The following is a 20926-nucleotide window of genomic DNA, read 5'->3' as shown; positions in this document are numbered from 1 at the left end:
AGGAACCTAGTGATTCTCTTACCTGCTTTTCCCCTCCTCTTGTCATTTCCCCACTATACACCTGCTCTACTGCACACCTAGGGAACACCTAATGGGGAACAGTGTATCTCATTGTGCATATCCAGGGATTCAGAGCGAGTCCAGTAGTTACTGTCCCATCAGGTCTATCACTTTCTTGCCATTAGTCCAAAAAGGAAGGGGAAAGTGGGGGGGGGGATCGTATGTGCTAAACATTGTGTTGTGAGAAAAGAAAAGCCATAGTTCTCCAGGAATTTCCCAACACAGAGTTGGCAACCCTAGAAGGAAACTATGCCATATACATTAGAAAACACTTTCCTATTTTCTTCCTCTCCTTCTCAGGCTGCAAATGAAACAGCAGCTGGGTACTGCCTGAAAAGAAGCATGCCTGGGCATGAATTCCAGATATAATGACGCCATAACGCATAATGCTGGAAAATACAGTAAGACACTGTGGATACTCAGACTATTGAGAAACACGGCTGAGACTAATCTGCAAAGTCCAGGTTGCCACATGACAGGAGAGATTTGAGGGAGGCCTTCTCACCACCACCACCACCACCACCCATTGGGCTGGCAGCCAGCAGAAGCGGGAGCCTTTGGTAAGCATGCTGCCTGGCTCCACATCTGCCGGGTTGGGGGGGGGGCAGCTGGATTGGGTATTTTGAATTCTGGTGGGCTCTATGCAGCGGTGACATAGAACCCACCTAGGATAACTTAAGCAGCACTGCCAGTGGGGTCTGGCAGCATGATTTTCATTGGATCCCCACCCACCCTCCCCGTGTTTAGAGGTTTTCTGCATTATTTTGCTTTGCTGTCACAGCTGGTGGATTTGCACATTTGGGTGGATCTTTCTGGGGGAGACGGGTCTGTGTGGGGCCCCCTTCAGGGGTCTGGGGGGTTGAGACACAATACGGAAGGCCCAGGCTCGCCCCAGGTGTTAAATTGGTACCATTAAGCTGCAGCCTCCCTTGTGATAATGATATAATGATACCTTGTGATACCAAAGTAATATTTGTCACTCCTGGATGGTTCCTCCAGCAGGTGGGCTGAGGGACATATTTATTGAGTAGCAGAAAGGTCGCTCCATGTTCTAGGATCGACCCCCATGTTGTTCCAATGCTCCTGAGTCTGTAATCATAGAATCACAGAGCTGAAAGGGACCTCCAGGGTCATCTAGTCCAACCCCCTGCACAATGCAGGAAATTCACAAACACCTCCCCCTAAATTCTCATTATCAGCATTGCTGTCAGATGGCCATCTAGCTTCTGTTTAAACACCTCCAAGGAAGGAGAGCTTACCACCTCCCAAGGAAGCCCATTCCACTGAGGAACCACTCTGTCAGGAAGTTCTTCCTAATGTTGAGCCGGAAACTCTTCTGATTTGATTTCAACCTATTGGCTCTGGTCCTACCTTCTGTGACCACAGAAAACAATTCTGCAGCATCCTCTATATGACAGCCCTTCATGTACTTGAAGATGTCTTTTCGGTAGGTGATCTCTTCTTATGAGTGGTGGCTTCTGGATCCTGAAAGGCAAAGCTGTTCACCTCATTGCCTTCTGTTTTCAACAAGTAGCCTTTCCTTATCTGAGGGTGCTTCTAGATCCTGAAAGGCAAAATTACTCACCACGCCATCTTCTCTCTTCAACACATGACCTCTCATTATGAGAGGGTACTTCTGGATCCTGAAAGGCAAAGTTACTGACCTTGCCATCTTCTGTCTTCAGTAGGTGGCCTCTCCTTATGAGAGGGTGCTTCTGGATCCTGAAAGGCTGACATCATTCTCCTCTCCATTTTATCCTCACAACAACCCTGTGAGGTAGGTTAGCCTGAGGATTTTTAAAATATATATTTAATTCATTTATACCCCATTCCTAATTTTTATTTTTAAAAAACTGCTAAAACACAGTGTCTTAAACCAGTATTTTCAAACCCATATTGAACCCCCACCCACATATACAAATTTCCATATTGACCTTGATGGGTGTGGGGATTTGAACCCAGTTCTCCCCAATCCTAGTCTGATTCTCCAATTACTACACTCAGGCCTTTTTTGAGCAGGAATGCACAGGAACACAGTTCCAACTGGCTTGGCCTAATATGCAAATGAGTTACTGTTGGACTTTTTCTATTTAAAAAGCCCTATGGGAAAAAATGGTGACATCAGGGGTGTGTGGCTTAATATGCAAATGAGTTCCCGCTGGGCTTTTTCTACAAAAAAAAGCCCTGACCACACCAACTCACTGTGAACCTTACTTGATGGTAGCAAAAAGCAGATAGCTATATGGTGTGAAGATTAAACAGTCCCTTCTAAATGGTGTAAAGATTAAACAGTCCCATCTAGAACAATCAAAGCCACAATGTCTGCTCTCCAAGATTGTTTGGAAGGACAGCAGGAATAACCAGAGAGGGCTGGCTCGTGGCAACAGTGAGAATTCCCAGATAAATTTGTGCATGGCTTGTATTTGTGGAGGGGGGGTGGGGGTGGGAATGGATTTCCAAACCCAGGCAGTTTATATTCTTCCCCTCTATCCCCATTTCCAAAGTTTGCCCCCAGCACTAGTCAGTAGCAGAACTCCATCCTATGCCTCCAAACCAAATGCAAAGTAAAGTTGCTGAGATGTCTTCAAAGCAGCACATTTTGCCTGTCTTTGCTAAAAAGTCAAATATATGACATTAATGAATAACACCTACTGGCCACTGGTGGTCCACATCAGACTGAACTTGGTCCCTTTTTCTCCTCTCCAAATTCCCTTTGCTGGATAGCAAAGTTCGAGTCTAGGGGGCACCTTTAAGACCAATAAAGATTTATTCAAGGTATGAGCTTTCATGTGCACACTTCCTCAGATAACAGTGAAATGGAATTTACCAGTCCATACATATGAGGCAGAGGTTGAACAGCAAACTAGCATACAATCTAATGAAGATGTTGTGACAGATGCAAAGAGAAATAACAAACTAAATTTAGAAGGTCACTATTGTTTGGATGTAATTCCAGGGGGGATGATGAAGCAAATAAATATGTCAGAATTGTACAGAAACAGCTAAATAGAAAAGTTAAACATGGAAGTGAAACTGTTTTTTGAAGATCACTTACTTAGGATTGTGGTTATAATAAAAGCGTTGTTGAAAGGAATTTTACAGAGCTATTGTATAACCCCAACTTTTAACTCAACCAACTGTGACCCACAGCCAATTGCTAAAGGAGGTTTTTGTCTCACTTCCCCCATGAGGTTGTACCACTGTGCATTGACTACCACCACCAACATAAGATAAACAGTAATAATCAGCCTCATCCTCTGCTTGAACATTGGAGATGGTTAAAGTGGCAGAATTGGCAGAAGTGTCCGTAGAGCCAGAGAACCGGTCTGGGATTCCCGTGTATCTGTTGCTGAATCGATATATCAGTAGTTTGGGAGCAGTGCCAGGTTTCTGTTGGTACCAGGATATGTAGCTGTCTCTGATACCACCACTGCTCCTGGTACAGGGGATCTTCACTGTTTCTCCAGGGGATACCAATGAGGAAGGTGGCTGAGCCAATATGAACTGGGAAAGTGCACCTAGAAGAAAGTCCAAAAAACAGACAGGCTCTTGTCATGAAAGCTGAAATCTCACAAGGTGGGGGAAAGCAAAGGAAGTATAAGGGTGAGAAGCATTGTCAAATAAAAACTTTATCACTAGGAGGAAAAAAGGGATAAAAGTTTTGTATAAAATGTTCTCCACTACCAGTGCAGGAAGTGACAAGGATGAGGAGAAGAGAAATCTGGGCCATGTTAAGGAGAAAGTTGGCTTCCTGAAGTAAACACTTCTCTGAAGGGGCTCCTCTTCCCCTTGACTTTTAAGCCTCCCAAGGGGAGAAGATGCAGATATATGCAAACATGCTTCCTGTTCATTGGGTGTGGTTTAAAAATCTTTCCCCACTTATGAGATAAAAACAAGAGCTTCCCTCTCAATAATTTGATCTCACACATGTATCCCCGAGCTGTTTTTTGCAGAGAACTTTCCAATTAACCAATACAAAGCTGCTATGCAGAGTTAAGATAATCCGCTCCACCAAGGGTGCCCGTCCAGGGTCTTGAGCAGAATTATTTTCTAGCCCAGCAACTCAAGATCCTTTATGGAGGAATTTCTTGGAACCGTTTCTATCGGCTTCTCCTCCACAATCTCTAACAATGACCACATTCTTCACAGCCTGTGGAAGCCACGATCTGGGGAGGAAACGAACCTCAGTGTGGCATAATGGCATAGAACCCACCGTCTGGAGCAGCTATTTTCTCCAAGAGAAGTGATCTCTGGTGTCTAGAGATTGGTTGTAATTCTGATAGATCTCCAGACCCTACCTAGAGGTTGGGTCTCCCCAATTCTAGCCCAACACTCCAATCATTATAACTGTTCACTGTAGCCCTTTCACTGGCCTTGACATGCTTTAACTTCTTCTTAAGGTCCAGGAGGGGCAGTAGGACAACATGAGGAAAAGCAGATGGATCCTGTTTGTCAAAGCACCATGTCACTGATCTCAAGGTCTCATGGGTCAACAAGGTCAGCCTCAATGACAAACTCCCAGATTCAAGGTGGAGACCAGAGCAGTATTTAAAATGGTTCAGTCCACGGCTAAGCCCCAGAACCTATTTTCAGTCCTCCGGGGTTCAGTCCAAGAGTGCACAAAACTCTTAAAGCAGAAGAGTAGGTATCGAACATTTGCAGAGCTTTTCCCCCCAAACTATTCAGCTAGCACATATAATCCAAAGCACCTTGCATAAAGATCAGGGTTTCAGATCTATGATTCAGCCACTGAACTTCTCATTTTAGAAGTGTAAGGAGGAGGAAGGAAAGCCCAAGATGATGACATCTTGCACTCAAAGATTCTCTCATTTTTTCCTGTGGTCCTGTCATTGAGGGGAGAGCAGAAGTGAGGTAGCAATGATATGGAGGCCCCAACCTGGACTACGACTGCCTGGGTCTCAGAGGGGGGCGGAGTGAGTCACCAAAAGGAAAAATGAAACTGAAACAGTCATATTTGATCTGAACCAGGCAAACCTAAGAAATTCAGCAGCATCCCAAGCAATACTCCGTCTAAGCTGTGGTGTCTTGTGAGCAAAAATTCTGCTTTGTGAGCTACTGGCATTAAAGTTGTGAGCTACTGCATAAATTAGTGTGCTCTGGGGCCATTTTTCCGGAGCTAACACAAAAATGTGTGAGCCAGAGGCTAAAATAACTGTGAGCTAGCTCACCTAACTCAGCTTAGAGGGAACACTGATCCTGAGTCCTTCAATGATCCTTCTATTCACTTTGTTCCTCTAAATGCAGTGCAGCAGCATTACAGAAGTTTACAAAAGAAAATACATGGTAATGGTGAGACATAAGAGCCACTTACTGGCAACTGAGGTGCTATATCAGGGGTGGCCAAACTTGCTTAACATAAGAGCCACAGATGTTTGAGAGCTGCAAGACATGAATGTCAGACATTTGACAGCCGCAAGAAAGGAAGGAAAGGTGGAAAGAAAGTAATAGATGGGGAGGGAGAGGTGGAAAGAGAACAACTTTAACTTTAGATACATTCTCCAAGTCCCCAGCTGGTTTGGCTTGGAGAAGTGACTTAAAGGGACAAATGCTTTCTCCAAGCCGACTGACAAAGTAGTAGGGGTTTCAAGAGCCACACAATCCCTGTGCTATATCATGCCTACCTCTGATTCTGCAGAGGGAACCAAGTTGGTACCATCCTCTTCCTATTCATCCTAGAGGAAAACAAAGGGGGAAATACCAGGCTGTGATGATGCTGAGACCATCTAACTGCTGATATAACAAAATAAAATGTGTATTCTTAGTGATGTGCAACCACAAGAACTGGCTCAAAAGAGGATCCATGAGAAGGCCTCTCATCTCACAAGACCTGCTATTTAGGATTGTGAATGTAACACTAGTGACAGTGGAGGGAAATTCCAGAAGGGTAGCTGTGTTAGTCTGTAGTGGCAAAGCAGGAGTCCAATGGCACTTTAGAGGCTAACAAAATTTGCACAAGGTCAGCATCAATAAAGCTGGTGAATATATATTAAAGACTGCAAACAACTGAGGGGGGAGATATGCTTGTTTAAGCAAGAGCCAATCTAAAGAGTAATCCATCCATTTACTAATCCCCTGGAAAGGAACATCAAAGTGAACAGGATAAGGATGACAGGAAGAACCTGGGCCATGGTAGGGAGATGGGACAACGTTGGCTTCAGATAAAATCACTTCCCATGAAATGATTCAGTCTCAAACACAAGGGGAAAGAAACTCATAGCTCTGGATTGAGAAGGGGGAGGGTGGCATTTCTAGGTACACATAAAGCTGCCTTCAGGCCCTCAGGGCATTTAGTTCAAGCCCAAATGTCATTAGAGCTCCATAATACTCCCTCTAAGCTGTGGAGTCTTGTGAGCAAAAATTCTACTTTGTGAGCTACTGCCATTAAAGTTGTGAGCTACTGCATAAATTGGTTTGCTCTGGGGCCACTTTTCCTGAGCAAAGACAAAAATGTGTGAACAGGAAGCTAAAAAACTGTGAGCTAGCTCACACTAACTCAGCCTAGAGGAAACACTGCTCTCCAGTTTCTTTTGCAGAAGCTCTCAAGACTCATTAAGTCCTGCAAGTCACTATGCTGTAGTGGCTAGATGGCCACAATAGGATCTGAGATACCCAGCTTTGAATCTCCACTCTGCTGTGGAAGTTCACTGGATGACCTACAGCCAGTCACACACCATCAACCTAACCCACCTCACAGGGTTATTGTGAAGATAAAATGGAGAGGAGAAGGATATGAGCTGCTTTGGGTTCCCATGGGAGTATAAGCAGAGTATAAATGAAGTTAATGCATAAATACAAGTGGCAGACTTGAAGTCAAGATTTTCTGCACCATGTTCCCTATGACTAAGTTATAGCACCTCCCCAAATCTTAACTTGACAGCAATAACAGCTGTCCTTCAAATCTATCAGTTCAAAAAGATATAATTAAAGATATATTGGCCTATCACTGTATGGCCCATTGGTGGCTACAAATAAATCATTTTCTCATACTCAGCTGAAGTGATCTTAACGGTTAATGTCAGTGTCCATATCCCTGTGTTGAGCCTGTAAGACAGAGTTTGAAAGAGCAGCCAAGACAGCTGCAGTAACAATACTCAGATTCTGCATCTACCACCACTCCCACCCACCCCGGGTCTGTGGTCATGATGGGGAGCAGGGAATCCAGCACAGTATTTAAGCCCCTGAATTGTTTCAGGAATGCTCAAAATGGATTGCTGTCCCAAACCAAAGGGGTGGAATGTGCATGAGAGAGAGAGAGAGAAAACCGGTCTGAGATTCCTGTGGGTCTCAGGAGAGAGAGAACACACATTGGTGTTAGCATTATCAATCTCAAAGCAGGGCCTGACATTCTCCCCTGGAGGAAATGACAGCTTTGGAAAGCAGACTCTTCCGGCATCACATCCCAGCAGAATATCCCCAGACGCACACACACCAATCTCCAGGAATCTCCTAAGCCAGAGTTGCCAACCCTCGCAGGCATGTCCATATACAAGCAAGTGGGCAGGTGGACACGTCCATGCAAAAGGAATGGAAAGCCCTCACAAATCACTCCCCTTTGCTTGGGGCACCGTTTCCTTGCTCTTGTCTGTATATAAAGGTCTTCCTCTGCTTTCAGATCAAGTCAACTGCTGACACAGAAAACAAGCCACCTGCAGTTTCTCCCACCCATTTCTCCCCCTTATATTAACTTTCACTCATTGCCTGCCTGCTGCAGGACCCCTGGAGTTCTTCTTTGGTCTTCTTGTCACCCTTCCCCACCTCCACGTGCTGAAAAATAAAATCACAACAGAAAATTGTGTTAAAAAAAAGTGAACGTTAGGCAACAGTGCTACCTCCTGGCCATGGTGAACAACATCATGTGCGTGTCAGGACTGCCTATCATGTAACAAGAACTGTAAATAGGTCCTTTTGATAACTACAATTTGATGAAACATTTTTAAAACTTTTTTCAGCCTGAGTAAGTTGAACATCTTTTCAGATAAACAGTTTCCCTTGGGGACAAAAACTACAAGCGCAGAGGAAATAACTATTTTTGAAGTCCAGGTGTGTAAGAATGACACTTCCTAACAAATCCCCTTTCTGCATTTAAATATCCACTTTGCCTGACTGTCAAGATAGACTATGTACCTGCCCTGTTCAAAATGGAGGTTTTTAATCTGAAAATCAAAACAGGTGTGTGAATGAGGTGGATTGCTGTGATCAGCCTCATACTTCAGGAGGGTTTGGAAATTAAAGTACAGCAAATTCTCATCACTGATTGGTGAAAACACAGGACATTTTACCATGTGATATTTTCTTACCTTCCCTTAGCCATTGCAGAAAAGGAATGTCACAATATTATGTTGAGGTAGGTAGAATGAAGAATTCTCTAGAGACACTTAGTGATCTGCGAGTAACCTAAGCAAATCCAAAAGGTATTAGCCACAGCCTATTGTTGGAACTCTCAGTCTGGGGCAGTGATGCTCTGTATTCTTGGTGCTTGGGGGAGGCACAGTGGGGGGGCTTCTAGCCCCACTGGTGGACCTCCTGATGGTACTTAGTTTTTTGGCCACTGTGTGACACAGAGTGTTGGACTGGATGGGCCATTGGCCTGATCCAACATGACTTCTCTTACGTTCTTACGTTCAAAAGAGCTGAGGCAACAACCTGAACTTTCTTAGTCACAGAGAACTTGTGTACCAAAACCTCCTAGTTTTGTTATATGTAGACATTGTGATCACTGGCTTGGTTGCCAGAAGCCTGGAGTTCTGACTCGCACACATCTGCACTGAAACTTAGGTTTTGGACTGCCATTTTACTACAGACTTTTATGAATGTTGTTTGCCTCACCTCTATAGTTGCCCTGCTTCATATGAGGGCTAACTAGAGTTAAACAGCCTCCCAATCTCCCTGTTGCATGCATCATCTCGGTTGTTGCAGTAGAAGAAATTGTGCTGCCATGAGCTGTCCAGTCAAGTGGTTTTCAACTCTCTTGCAATGGAAGCCATTTCTAAGGCTAACACCACCAGCGATCATCTTCATGCCCTTCCAGATGCCATTAGGGAGAAGCGGGAAGCCCACGTATCCAGGAGTTGCCTCAAACATCTGCATAAGGCCATCAAGCTTATCTTGGGTGTGTATCCTGCCCGACAGCCCAAGTTTTTGTCAATGGAATGTTCAACAAAAGACGATGTCATCCAGAAGAGGAAGTCCAGACTTAATGCTGAGCCACAGCTATTGTGTAAATGGGGTGCCACCTTAGATATCAATTCAGCTCTCTATTGTCACTTTAGATACATTTGTGTAGCTTGTGTTAATCCCCTCATCCCAAATTCTGTCCAATAGTTACACTGGAGCCTCCCCTTTTCTGAGGTCATGTACCACATGTCCCAGCATCATGTCCCACCTGACCCCGTGTCACAGGTCCTTGGACCTCTCTTTCCCTAAGGGCTCAAAGTAGTCCTTAAAACCACCAACCCATGGTCCCAAGGTGTGCATCTAGCAGTACCCCCACCTTGCTGTCTAGATACGCCCCCAAAACCTGATAATTTTTAGGATCCTTTCCCCCATTCCCTTTATGTCGCCATTGGAGCTTTCGTTGAAGACTACGACCAGTAAATTGACTTGTTTGTCAATCCCTTGTGTAACTCCTGTATTTTTCCATGCTGTTTTCCTAGGCCTGTATGTGTGATTGAATGATTTTATACCCTTGTATTTTACAATAAAAACCATTGATTATAGCCAACATCTCCTCGTTATTGGGTGACATCTCTGGGAGATATCTTCTGTATACATAGATCCTTAATCTCGCTAAAGCCTGATTGCCCACTAACTAATTCCCCAAGCCTCTTTTGAGGGCAATTTGGCTAACAAACTAGCTCCACATACAAAAAAAATTCCACTGACTAGGCTGTCAACCATTTGTTGTTGATAAAGGTAGTCATAACCCTTAGTTAGGTATTAACCTAAGTTGGATCATGCCAAAGGCCTTAAGCATAATTTCCCTTACATTTGTATATAAATGGTTAAATATTTGCTCTGGTGGACTACGAAATCATGAGATGACCAGTGTGGTGCAGTGGTTACAGGGACCAAAACCTGAGAGCCCAGAGTTCAAAGTGTTGGTCAGTTCAAGACCTTGGCCAGTCACAGTGTCTCAGCCTAAACTCCATCCCAGGCTTCTTGTGAGGATAAATTCGAGGGAGAGACTATGTACGCTGCCTTGAATTCTTTGTGGGAAGGACTGGATTACAATGTGTAGGCAGGGATCCAATGCTAAATATAAAACTATTTCACTGGAAAACAATAGCCAGAAATGCATTGAGGAACATTTCATTCCCTCAGTGATTGACCAAAATATTTATTTGCACTACAAATACCTGTCATGTACTCTTTTCTGTCTGAAAAAAAAACAACTGCAAGCTGCATCAAGGAAGTCATTTTTCACTTGGCTCTGTGGAAATCTTCTGAGCTTCTCCCAACCAGAAATAAAAATAAATATTGCCTATCAAGCAAGAACAGCCTGTTTCCATCATCACTGAAGGGACATTTTGAAAGCAAATGTAGATTTCATCCCTTGCAGCTGTCATATTCTCTCTTGTTATCCAGTGAAGATACATGAATACATAGTATTTAAATATGCAAAGTGCTCTGAAGATACATGAATACATAGTATTTAAATATGCAAAGTGCTCCAAGAATTTATTTCATTAATAAACACTGTAAATAACAGTAATACTACTACTGTTATTGCTGATGATGATGAAGAAGAAGAAGAAGAAGAAGAAGAAGAAGAAGAAGAAGAAGAAGAAGAAGAAGAAGAAGAAGAAGAAGAAGAAGAAGAAGAAAAACAGCAGCAGCAACAACAATAACAGCAACAACAAAAGAGAAGCCATGTTGGATCAGGCCAATGGCCCATCCTGTCCAACACCCTGGCTGCGATCACACACACCAAATAATGCACATTCAATCCACTTTCATTGCACTTGCCAACTTGTTTCCAACAAGTTCACACAGCAAAATCCAGTTGTAAAGTGTAACGTACTAAGACAGGAGACGTTGGTAGGGCAACATGCTTTAATGGAGGCACGTTACAAGAGAGCGAACACGCGGGCCGGGTCCCGTTTATGTACAATCCCCGGTCCAGCCTTCTGGACAGGTCAGCCCAATCCTGACCTGTTAAACTTCCCGCCACAGCTGGTGATTGGCAGGGGCTTCCGCGCCCTGTGCTGGGCGCCTGGGACAGCCCAGTCGCCTCTGCGCATGGGCGCGTATAGCTTGGTTGTGTGCTATTGCGTTGTTCCGATGTATCGTTATGACGATACACTACACCCCTCCCCCCCTGGTTATTGTACATAGTCCCTGAGGTATGCGGGAGGTCGGCGCTCCCTGGTTGACCGCCTTAAGTTGTCCTGGGGAGGCGCGGCTTCTGCTGCTGGCACGTCTGTGGGCAGTGGTGCGGCCGGAGGCGGCTGGTCTGGCTCAGCGGGTCTTTCGAGCTCCGCCGGCCCGGGCGCTTCATGCGTCGGTAGACTGGGCGTTGGGGCCGCGTCCTCTGGACGGCCCCTGGTTGGCTCTTCCCCAGGTCTTGCTTCATCTGTGTCCGCCGGCTCTTCCGGAAGCGTGTGGCGGCGTAGCTGGTCTATGTGCCGCCGTACGACCTGGCCCCCCTCGGTAGATACATCATAGTGGCGGGACCCTGTTACCCGCAGCACTCGGCCCGCCACCCATTTGGGGCCCCTAGCATAGTTCCGGGCGTATACCAGGTCTCCCGCAAAGAAACCCCTGGTCGCGTCCCGGACCTCGGGGTTCCCATGAATGTCTGAAGCCCTGTCGGGGTGTAGCCTGTCAAGTCTGGTTATGAGCTTCCGCCCCATGAGGAGTTCAGCCGGGCTTACCCCCGTGACAGGGTTGGGAATCACTCGGTTGTCGAACAGGAAGGCCGCTAGTCGGTGTTCCCAATCCCCCTATATGATTCGGCTAAGGGCTTCTTTTGTAGTGCGCACCATGCGCTCTGCCTGTCTGTTGGTGGCCGGATGGAACGGGGCGGACCTTATGTGTTTGATCAGGTACCTCTGGAGGAATGCCTGGAATTCTCCAGAGGTGAAGGCCGCTCCGTTGTCCGAGACAATGGTGTCTGGGATGCCGTGGGTGCATAATGCCCTGCGCAGTGCTCAGATTGCGGAGGCGGAAGATGTGGACGCTACGGGAAAGACCTCCAGCCATTTGGTGTAGGCGTCCACCATTATCAGGAAGGTCTGCCCCTGGAATGGCCCCGCGAAGTCGAGGTGGAGTCTCGACCACGGCTTCCTGGTGGACTCCCACCATGTGGCGGGGGCACTGGGAGGTTTGGGGCATGACTCCTGACACTCCTGGCACCTCCGGACCTAGTTCTTGATCTCCGCATCCATCCCCGGCCACCAGACGTAGCTCCTGGCTAAGGCCTTCATTCTGACTATGCCGGGGTGGGTCTCATGTAGAGACTCCAGAACGCGCTTTTGTAGCGGGGGCGGGACCACCACCCTGCTTCCCCATAATAGGCACCCTTTGTGGGCTGCTAGTTCCTCCCTCCTGGTTTTATATGGTTTGAATTCTTCCCCCATGTTCCCTTCTGGCCAGCCCCTCACCACCCAGTCGAGCACCAGTGCCAGAGTCTTGTGTTTCTTAGTGGCCTTGGCAACCTCCGCGGTGTGGAGGGGCTGCTCCGGGAGGCTCTCAACTAGCATGACATGGTGCGCGGGGGCAGGGTCCGGACCCACTTCGGGTAGCGGCAAGCGGCTGAGCGCGTCCGCGTGGCCCATTGTCTTGCCTGCTCGGTGGACCAGTGTGTACGTGTACGAATTTAGGAACTGGTTCCACCTCAGTACCCTCTGGGACAGTATTTGTGGGGTTTGACGGTCCGGCGCTAGCAGACCCAAGAGCGGCTTGTGGTCGGTGGCGATCATGAACCTCCGCCCATAAAGGTAATCATTGAACTTATGTACCCCCGCTACGATGGCTAGAGCTTCTTTATCAATCTGAGCGTAATTGCGCTCTGCCGGCATTAGCGTGCGGGAGTAATAGGCTACTGGCACCTCCCTCCCGTCCGGGAGTTGGTGCCCCAGGACCGCACCCACCCCGTATGGCGATGCATCGCAAGCCAGTATGACCGGGAGGCGCTCATCAAAGTGGTGGAGCACCGCGTTTGAGATCAACGTGTCTTTAACTGCCTGGAACGCGGCGGCTTGGCGCTTGCCCCATACCCAAGGGGCGTGTTTGTCCAAAAGCCGGTGCAGTGGTTCAGCAATGGCTGCCTTGTGCGGGAGGAACGTGTGATAAAAATTTAGCAACCCCAAGAAACTTTGGAGTTCCACTTTGCAAGTGGGGGGCGGGGCCTGCACAATGGCTCGTGTCTTCTCTTCCATCGGGTGGATTCCCGCAGCGTCTACTGCAAACCCTAGGAACTCCACCCGCGGAACTCCCAGTAAGCACTTTTCCCGCTTGACTTTGAGCCCCGCAGACTGGAACTGGCGGAGCACTTCTCTGAGGCGGTTGTTGAATTCTTCGGGGTCCGGGGCGGTGATCAAAACATTGTCGAAAAACGGTTGGACTCCGGGGATCCCTTTAAGAAGAGCGTCCATTATGCTTTGGAAGATCCCCGGAGCCACGCTGACCCCGAACTGGAGCCTCCGCACCCTGAAAGCCCCCCTGTGTGTGACAATGGTTTGGGCCTCCGCCGTTTTTTCATCTACTGGGAGCTGCTGGTAGGCTTGTGCCAGGTCCAGCTTCCCGAAGATCTTTGACCCTGCTAGGGCTGCCAGAACGTGGCTCACCACCAGTACTGGGTACGGATTGTCTTGAAGTGCCCTGTTTATGGTGCACTTATAGTCAGCACAGATCCGCACCTCCCCGTTAGGCTTGACCGGTGTGACTATTGGGGTCTCCCACGTGGCGTAGTCTACTGGTTCCAGTACCCCTTGGGCCGTTAGCCGGTCCAATTCCGCCTCTATCTTGGGCTTGAGGGCGAATGGAACCCTTCTGGCCTTGAGCCTGATTGGTCGGACTGTTGGGTCCAGCGGTAGGGAGATGGCCAGCCCTTTGTAGCTCCCCAGGGACCTGTCAAACACGTCGGGGAACTCACGGCATACCTCCCCGAACCCTCTGGTGGATAGGATTTGCCCCACCCCTTCCAGCCGTATTCCCAGGGGTTTGAACCATGCCAGTCCCAGCAGGGTGATAAGCTGGCGCTTGACCACCAGGATGTCCAACGGCCCCTTAAAGGACCCCCGCTCGACATGCACCCGGGCCCACCCCGCGATCTGAACCGGGTTCTTCTGAAAGTCTCTTAGAACAAAGTCCGCCGGTCTTGTCTGAAACCGCTCCCCGGGACACAGATTCCTCAGGGTCTCCTCCGATATAATTGAAATGGAGGAGCCCAAGTCCACCTCCATCTGGCATGGGGCTCCCTCTATCAGGACCGCCATTTTAATTTTGTTAGGGACGCTCAGGGGTAAGTTCAGTACCTGCAAGGTCGTGGAGGCTGTGGAGTGGAACTCTGCCAACTCTTGGTGGGTGGCCAGCCTCCAATGGCCGGGCCTGGTCCGGCAGGCCCTCGCGATGTGGCCAGTCTTCCTGCAGCTCCGGCAGTCCCAGGTCCGGTACTGGCAGTCTCTTCTGTCGTGGGGGTCGCCGCAGCTGGCGCACTTGGTGGTGGGAAGCCTCTCCGACGCTGGGGATCATTCGGGCGCTCGGGGGCGCTGGGGTGCTCGGTTGGGTGGCCCGGCTGGGCGGCACAGCTGGTAGGCTTCTCCCTCTTCCGGGCGGTCGTGGTCCAGCTCCTCGTGGTGGACGGTGTCGGTCCGGGCCTTGGGAAAAGTCCTCGCGGTCCTCTCGAACGCCATGGCCTCACTGAAGGCGCTTTGGAGGGTGAGCTCTTCCTTGGCGAAGAGCTTCTGCTGGAGCCTCTCGTCGCGGAGGCCCCACGTGAAGCGATCGGCCAGGGTCTCCTCTAGCTGAGGAAAGTTGCAGTTCCCTGCGATCCTGCGTAGGGCCGCCAAGTAGTCGGCAGCCGATTCCCCTGCAGCCTGGTCCCTTCTGTGGAAGAGGAACCGGCGGGCCACCCATGAAGGCTGTGGCAAGAAATGGCCAGTGAGGAGTCTGATGATGTTCGCGTAGGACTTCTCCGTGAGGCGGGCGGGGGCCAAGAGACCCTTGGCGATCTCGAATGTGGCCGCCCCACAGACGCTCAGGAGAACGTCCCTTTTCATGCTGTTCTCGGTGATCCTGTTAGCCCTCAGGTAGCATTCTACCTGCTCCGAGTAGGACTCCCAGGCCTCGGGATTCGCTGGGTTGAATGGCTCGATGTGACCGGTGGTACCACTTTGGTGAGCCATGCTGATGGCGGCAGCGGTCGTGGCCGGTGGGTTGCCCTGTCTCCGATGTAGCCGACGTGGCTAGAATCCCATCCTCGTCGCCACTGTAACGTACTGAGACAGGAGACGTTGGTAGGGCAACATGCTTTAATGGAGGCACGTTACAAGAGAGCGAACACGCGGGCCGGGTTCCGTTTATGTACAATCCCCGGTCCAGCCTTCTGGACAGGTCAGCCCAATCCTGACCTGTTAAACTTCCCGCCACAGCTGGTGATTGGCGGGGGCTTCCGCGCCCTGTGCTGGGCGCCTGGGACAGCCCAGTCGCCTCTGCGCATGGGCGCGTATAGCTTGGTTGTGTGCTATTGCGTTGTTCCGATGTATCGTTATGACGATACACTACAGAAAGTGCACTGAAAGTTGATTGAAAATGCATTATTTAGTGTTTGTTATCACAGCCTTTGTGTCACCCAGTGGCCAAAATAACCAGGCACCATCAGGAGGTCCATCAGTGTGGCCAGGACACTAGAAGCCCTCCCACTGTGCAGCCCCCAAGCACCAAGAATACAGAGCATCACTGCCCAAGACAGAGAGTTCCAACAATACACTGTGGCTAATAGCCAGTGATGGACCTCTGCTCCACCTATATAGATGCTATATTTTCTTTTATATTTTCTTTTCTTTTGGGTTTTGTTGATGATGCACGGATACTGTAAGATACAGGAAAGGTTTTTGTTTCAGTTCCCCATGAGGATGGATCACTGTGATACGAGCGGAGCTTACTATCCCAGGTGCAACAGTAATAATCAGCATCATCTTCTGCTTGAACTCCTGTGATGACTAGATTCCAGAGGTTTCGGGAGGTGTCAGGGGAAACAGTGAATCTCTCAGGGACCCCTGAGCCCCTGCCTTGGTCACCACTGGTGTAATAGTGGTATAGAAACAGTGGAGCCCCCCCTGATTTCTGCTGGTACCAATGGACCCTCTCACTGCTGATGCTGTAGCCACTGCTCATCGAACAAGAGATCTGAATTGTCGATCCTGGAGCACTGCTTAGTGAAGGTGGCTGAGTCACCACTAGTTGGGACCTGGAACCTAAAACAAGATCAGAGACATTTTTTTTTAATTCATACCGTTTTTCTTCACAATGAAGCCCCAAAGCAGCTTACAACAGTGTTTTCTTCCTCACACACCCATGTAAGTCTCCCAGTACACTAAGAGAAGTCTCCCAGTAAGTTTCCAAGGCAGAGCAGGGATTCGACACCCAGTTCTCCCAGATCCTCATCTGACACTGTAACTGCTACAACACACTGACTGGCAAATCTACATCTGCAGTTATGCTTCTCAACCTTGAATCAGTCTTTCACCCATCAGGGTCTCCTTACCTGAGCATAATACCCCCAAGAAGAAAACCAAAGGAACCCACATCATTGCAAAAACAAAAACTGCACACACCGTTGCTCGGCTGCTTCTTTAAATTCCCTCCTAGGAAACAAATTTTCACCACTTTTATGCAAATACAGCCATTTTCTATTGGCTTTCACACAAGGCTGTGGGAACTCATCCAATAACCTCAAGCCAAAATTGTACTATGGCAGAGGCTCTCAAACTGTAGATCAGGAATCCAAAAGCAAGTTGTCACTTTCTTGCTGTTGGATCACAAGACAGGGTTTGGGAGTCTCGGCAGCAAATTTGGGTTTGCCTCTGCCTAGAATATGCAAGATGGCCATGCAATACTGCCTGTTGCTCATAGTTGCTACAGATTTAGAAAATACTAAAATTGGGAAATAAATCATAAATGCGTTCAGTGTCCATTGTTGTGAGTTTGTTGCATTTCACATTGGGGAAGGGGAAAGTGGCATGAAGTTACTTTTCACATGGGTGCTGAAAATTTACATCGATACAGAAGTGGATCCCACTTCAAAAAGTTTGAGAACCATGTGGTTCTATGGGCACTCCAGATCTGATCGGCCGAGAATCATACTCATGCCTGTCCAATTACAGTTCACTCCCTAGGAAAGTGTTTTTAGGATTCCGTTGCCATGGAATGAGGGAGCTCAGGCTGCAGACCCCCTGGAGATATCAGGTCTCTATTCTGGGTGGCTCTTAATCCACATTAACATGTCAATAAGGCTAGACCTGAGGGAGGGGGAGGTATTCTATGTCCCTGTGGCCTGTAGTGATATAATAGGTGATTAACTAAAGCTGTCTGTTTGGAACAGATAATTGGAATTTAGCCTGGGAACTGCATTTTTTTCCTAATGATAGAAGTAGCCCTGGATTAACCATAAAGCAAAATAAGCATTTGCTTAGGGCACCATGGAAGGGGGGGGGGGGGGACACACAGAGTTTTTCCCCTCCCTGTCATGTCTTTAACTATTTCACTGCCACACTTGACTTTAGTCTTTTTGGCGGGGGGGGGGGGGTTGTAATTGTCCTGATCAACTTTAATCTGCATTTTTTTTAAAAAAAATTATTTGGCATGGTGAATGGCTAAAGTTTAACAGTTCGGCTTGAAGGTGTCATCACTTTAGTTTCCATCTCATGGCTTGAGAGTTTCACTTCTGTCAAGTGTAAAGGCAGCTTAACTGGGTCTGGCTAGCATTTAACTCCTCAGTTGAGTTGTGTAACGGACCCTTAAGCTCTTAATTTTATTATGTGGTTTACTGACTTTTCGCATAAACACAGTTAAGTTTCAATGAACCAGGTGTAAAACTGTGTTATTTGAAATCAGAAGGCATTGGTTTGTGAAAGATCAAAGATTACTGTTAAGTGTAAAGAGAAATGCAAAGTGTTGATAAAACTTCAGATAAAAGATGGATAATATGTCATACTCAAAACCTTGAGTATGAAATGTTTTTTTTCAGTCATTCCTTCTGAGATGGCTATTCGTTAGATAGAATGATAGAATGATAGGCAGTGGAGCTACTAGCCTGAGTAGGGGGAGGGGGGCAGCTGGCACATGCCTGGGTCTGTGCATGTCCAAGGGTCTGTGACATTCTATTTACGTCAGTCTCTGCCACCCAGACCTGGGCTGAGGCATCTCAAATTGTCTTGTTTCTTAGAGGGGCCCCTGGAAGGACCGGCCCTGCCACTAGGCAAACTAGGCAATTGCCTAGGGCACTGGCCTTCTGGGATTCAGTCTTTAATAGGGGGGGGGGATGCCAGCAGTTAGCCTTGCCTGAGGTGCTAGACAGTCTAGGGCAGGCCCTGGCCCTTGGTGAGTGTCTTGTTCCATAGTGTAGTGGTGTAGACAGTGGAAAACTGGGGACTGCGGTTTAGTGCAATAAGGGAAGTTGCATTTTCATTGGAGTATTATGGACTGCCTCATGTGCTACCTGCAATTGATATTTGCTTTTTAAAAAGCAATTAAAGCGCGTTTTTTTAATGCCAATTCTCAATTTTGCATTACTAAATTCATTAAAATCTTGCTAAATTGAACCCATTATCCAGGAATAATGAAAACAGATCTGAATCTAAGATTTACTTCATGTATATGTACTGATCATATGATGGACTTAGGTCCTAGAAAACATTATGACAATCTTTGTCTCACCCATGCCTAGAGTTCAGTATATTTGACATACTTATCAATTTTTTTCTGCATGAATTTCAGTGTTATGAGTAAATAAATTGCTTATTTACAATAATAACAACAACAGCAGCTACATTTTCTTTTCTTTCGGGTTTTGTCACTGCAAAGCAGATTTGTCTGCTGATGCACGAATACTGTGAGACACAGGAAAGGTTTTTGTCTCAGTTCCCCATGAGGATGGATCACTGTGATAAGAGCTGAGCTTACTATCCCAAGTGCAACAGTAGTAATCCGCGTCATCTTCATCTTGAACTCCTGTGATGACTAGATTCCAGAGGTTTCTGGAGGTATCAGGGGAGACAGTGAATCTCTCGGGGACCCCTGTGCCTCTGCCTTGGTCACTGCTGGTGTGATAGTGGTACAGAAACAGTGGGACACCCCCTGATTTTTGCTGGAACCAAAGGACCCTCACAGGGCTGATGCTGTAGCCACTGCTCATTGCACAAGAGATTTGAACTGTCGATTCTATAGCATTGGTTAGTGAAGGTGGTTGGGTCACTACTAGTTGGGATCTGGAACCTAAAACAAGATCAGGAACAATTTATTTATTTTTATTCATACCCTTCTTTTCTCTCAAATGGAGCCCCAAAACAGTTTACAGCAGTGTTCCCTCCCCCCACCCCGCCCCGCCGCCATGTAAGCCTCTCAGTATAGACCCTACAGTGTAGATTATAGTAAGAGAAGTCACCCAGTAAGCTTCCATGGCAGATCTGGGATTCAAAACCTGATTCTCTCAGATCCTCATCTGACCCTCTAACCGCTACAACACACTGCTTGGCAAATTTGCATTTGCACTTACACTTCTCAACCTTGAATCAGTCTTTCAACCATTGGAGTCTACGTACCTGAGCATAATACCCCCAAGAAGAAAACCAGAGGAACCCACATCATTGTAAAATCACGTACCCCTTTTCTCTGAGATTCCTTTGCTCAGCGGTTCTCTTAAATCCCTCCCCGGGAATCAAATTTTCACTAACTCTATGCAAATGCAACTGTTTCCTATTGGCTTTCCATAACAAGGCTGTGTTACCTCATCTAATGACCTCAAGCTAAATGTGTTTATGGCAGAGTTTTTCAAACTGTAGATCAGGATTCAGGAACCCAAAAGCGCGTTGTGACTTTCTTGCTGATGGGAGACAAGAAAGGGTTAGAAGGTTTTGGGAGATTTGATGGCCAATGTGGGTTTGCCTCTGCAAATATTGTGGAAGATGGCCATGAGTTGTTCAAAACTGCTGTATATTTAGAAAATAATTTAAAAAACTGGAAATAAATTATCAGCATGTTCAGTGTCCACTGTTGTCAGTTCCATCCAGGGAAAGAGCACAATGTAGATCCTAAAATGTAGCGTAGATACAGAAATGCGTCCCACTTCAAAAAGTTTGAGAACCAAGCTGAGGACTTGAGAACAGTGATTGGTTTAGAGAGTACTCCAGAGTTGATCTACTGAAAGTGAATTTAGGATTGCGATGCTACGGAATGAGAGGAGCTCAGGTTGAAAATCTGCTTGAAATGTCCAGCCTTCTGCTCTGGATGGCTCCAAAATTACACAAATATATCAGTTAGGCTAGTCCCTGGTGATGGAGACGCATTCTAGGCACTAGTAATATATGTCCTCCACAGGTTGCTCCCAAAGACTCATAACAAAGAAGACTAGAGGTCATTATACAACATCTGCAATCATATGAACTATGTGTGTGAAAGAGAGTTTGTGTATTTCGTATAGTTCTTTACAGAGTTCCTGGTGCGCAGTTCACAATCTGAAAGGTTGCTTTGAGCCTCTCGAATTAATGTGACAATCTTGTTTGGGAATCTCTCTTGTTTTGTAAACCCAATGTTTACAAACCCAATGTTTTGTAAACCCAGAGTTCCTCCGGTGCGCAGTTCACAATCTGAAAGGTTGCCTTGAGCCTCTCGAATTAATGTGACA

The 20926-nt window shown here is 47.3% G+C and overlaps 1 protein-coding gene and 1 gene segment (V, D, J or C); both read right to left on the bottom strand.

Annotated features, from left to right (window-relative positions):
- Nucleotides 1-20926, bottom strand: part of LOC132579234 (vacuolar protein sorting-associated protein 29-like) — a 138599-nt gene that overhangs the window by 7749 nt on the left and 109924 nt on the right. The window lies entirely within an intron of this gene.
- LOC132579123 (immunoglobulin lambda variable 6-57-like) lies at nucleotides 3097-3790 on the bottom strand. The segment is given in 2 exon segments: nucleotides 3097-3578; nucleotides 3745-3790. Coding segments are annotated over 2 exon segments (435 nt in total).

This window comes from Heteronotia binoei, chromosome 11 (assembly GCF_032191835.1).
Source record: "Heteronotia binoei isolate CCM8104 ecotype False Entrance Well chromosome 11, APGP_CSIRO_Hbin_v1, whole genome shotgun sequence".
NCBI classification, from domain to species: Eukaryota; Metazoa; Chordata; class Lepidosauria; order Squamata; family Gekkonidae; genus Heteronotia; species Heteronotia binoei.
Note: the sequence above shows the minus strand (reverse complement) of the source record. Positions and strands in the feature narration are given on the sequence as shown.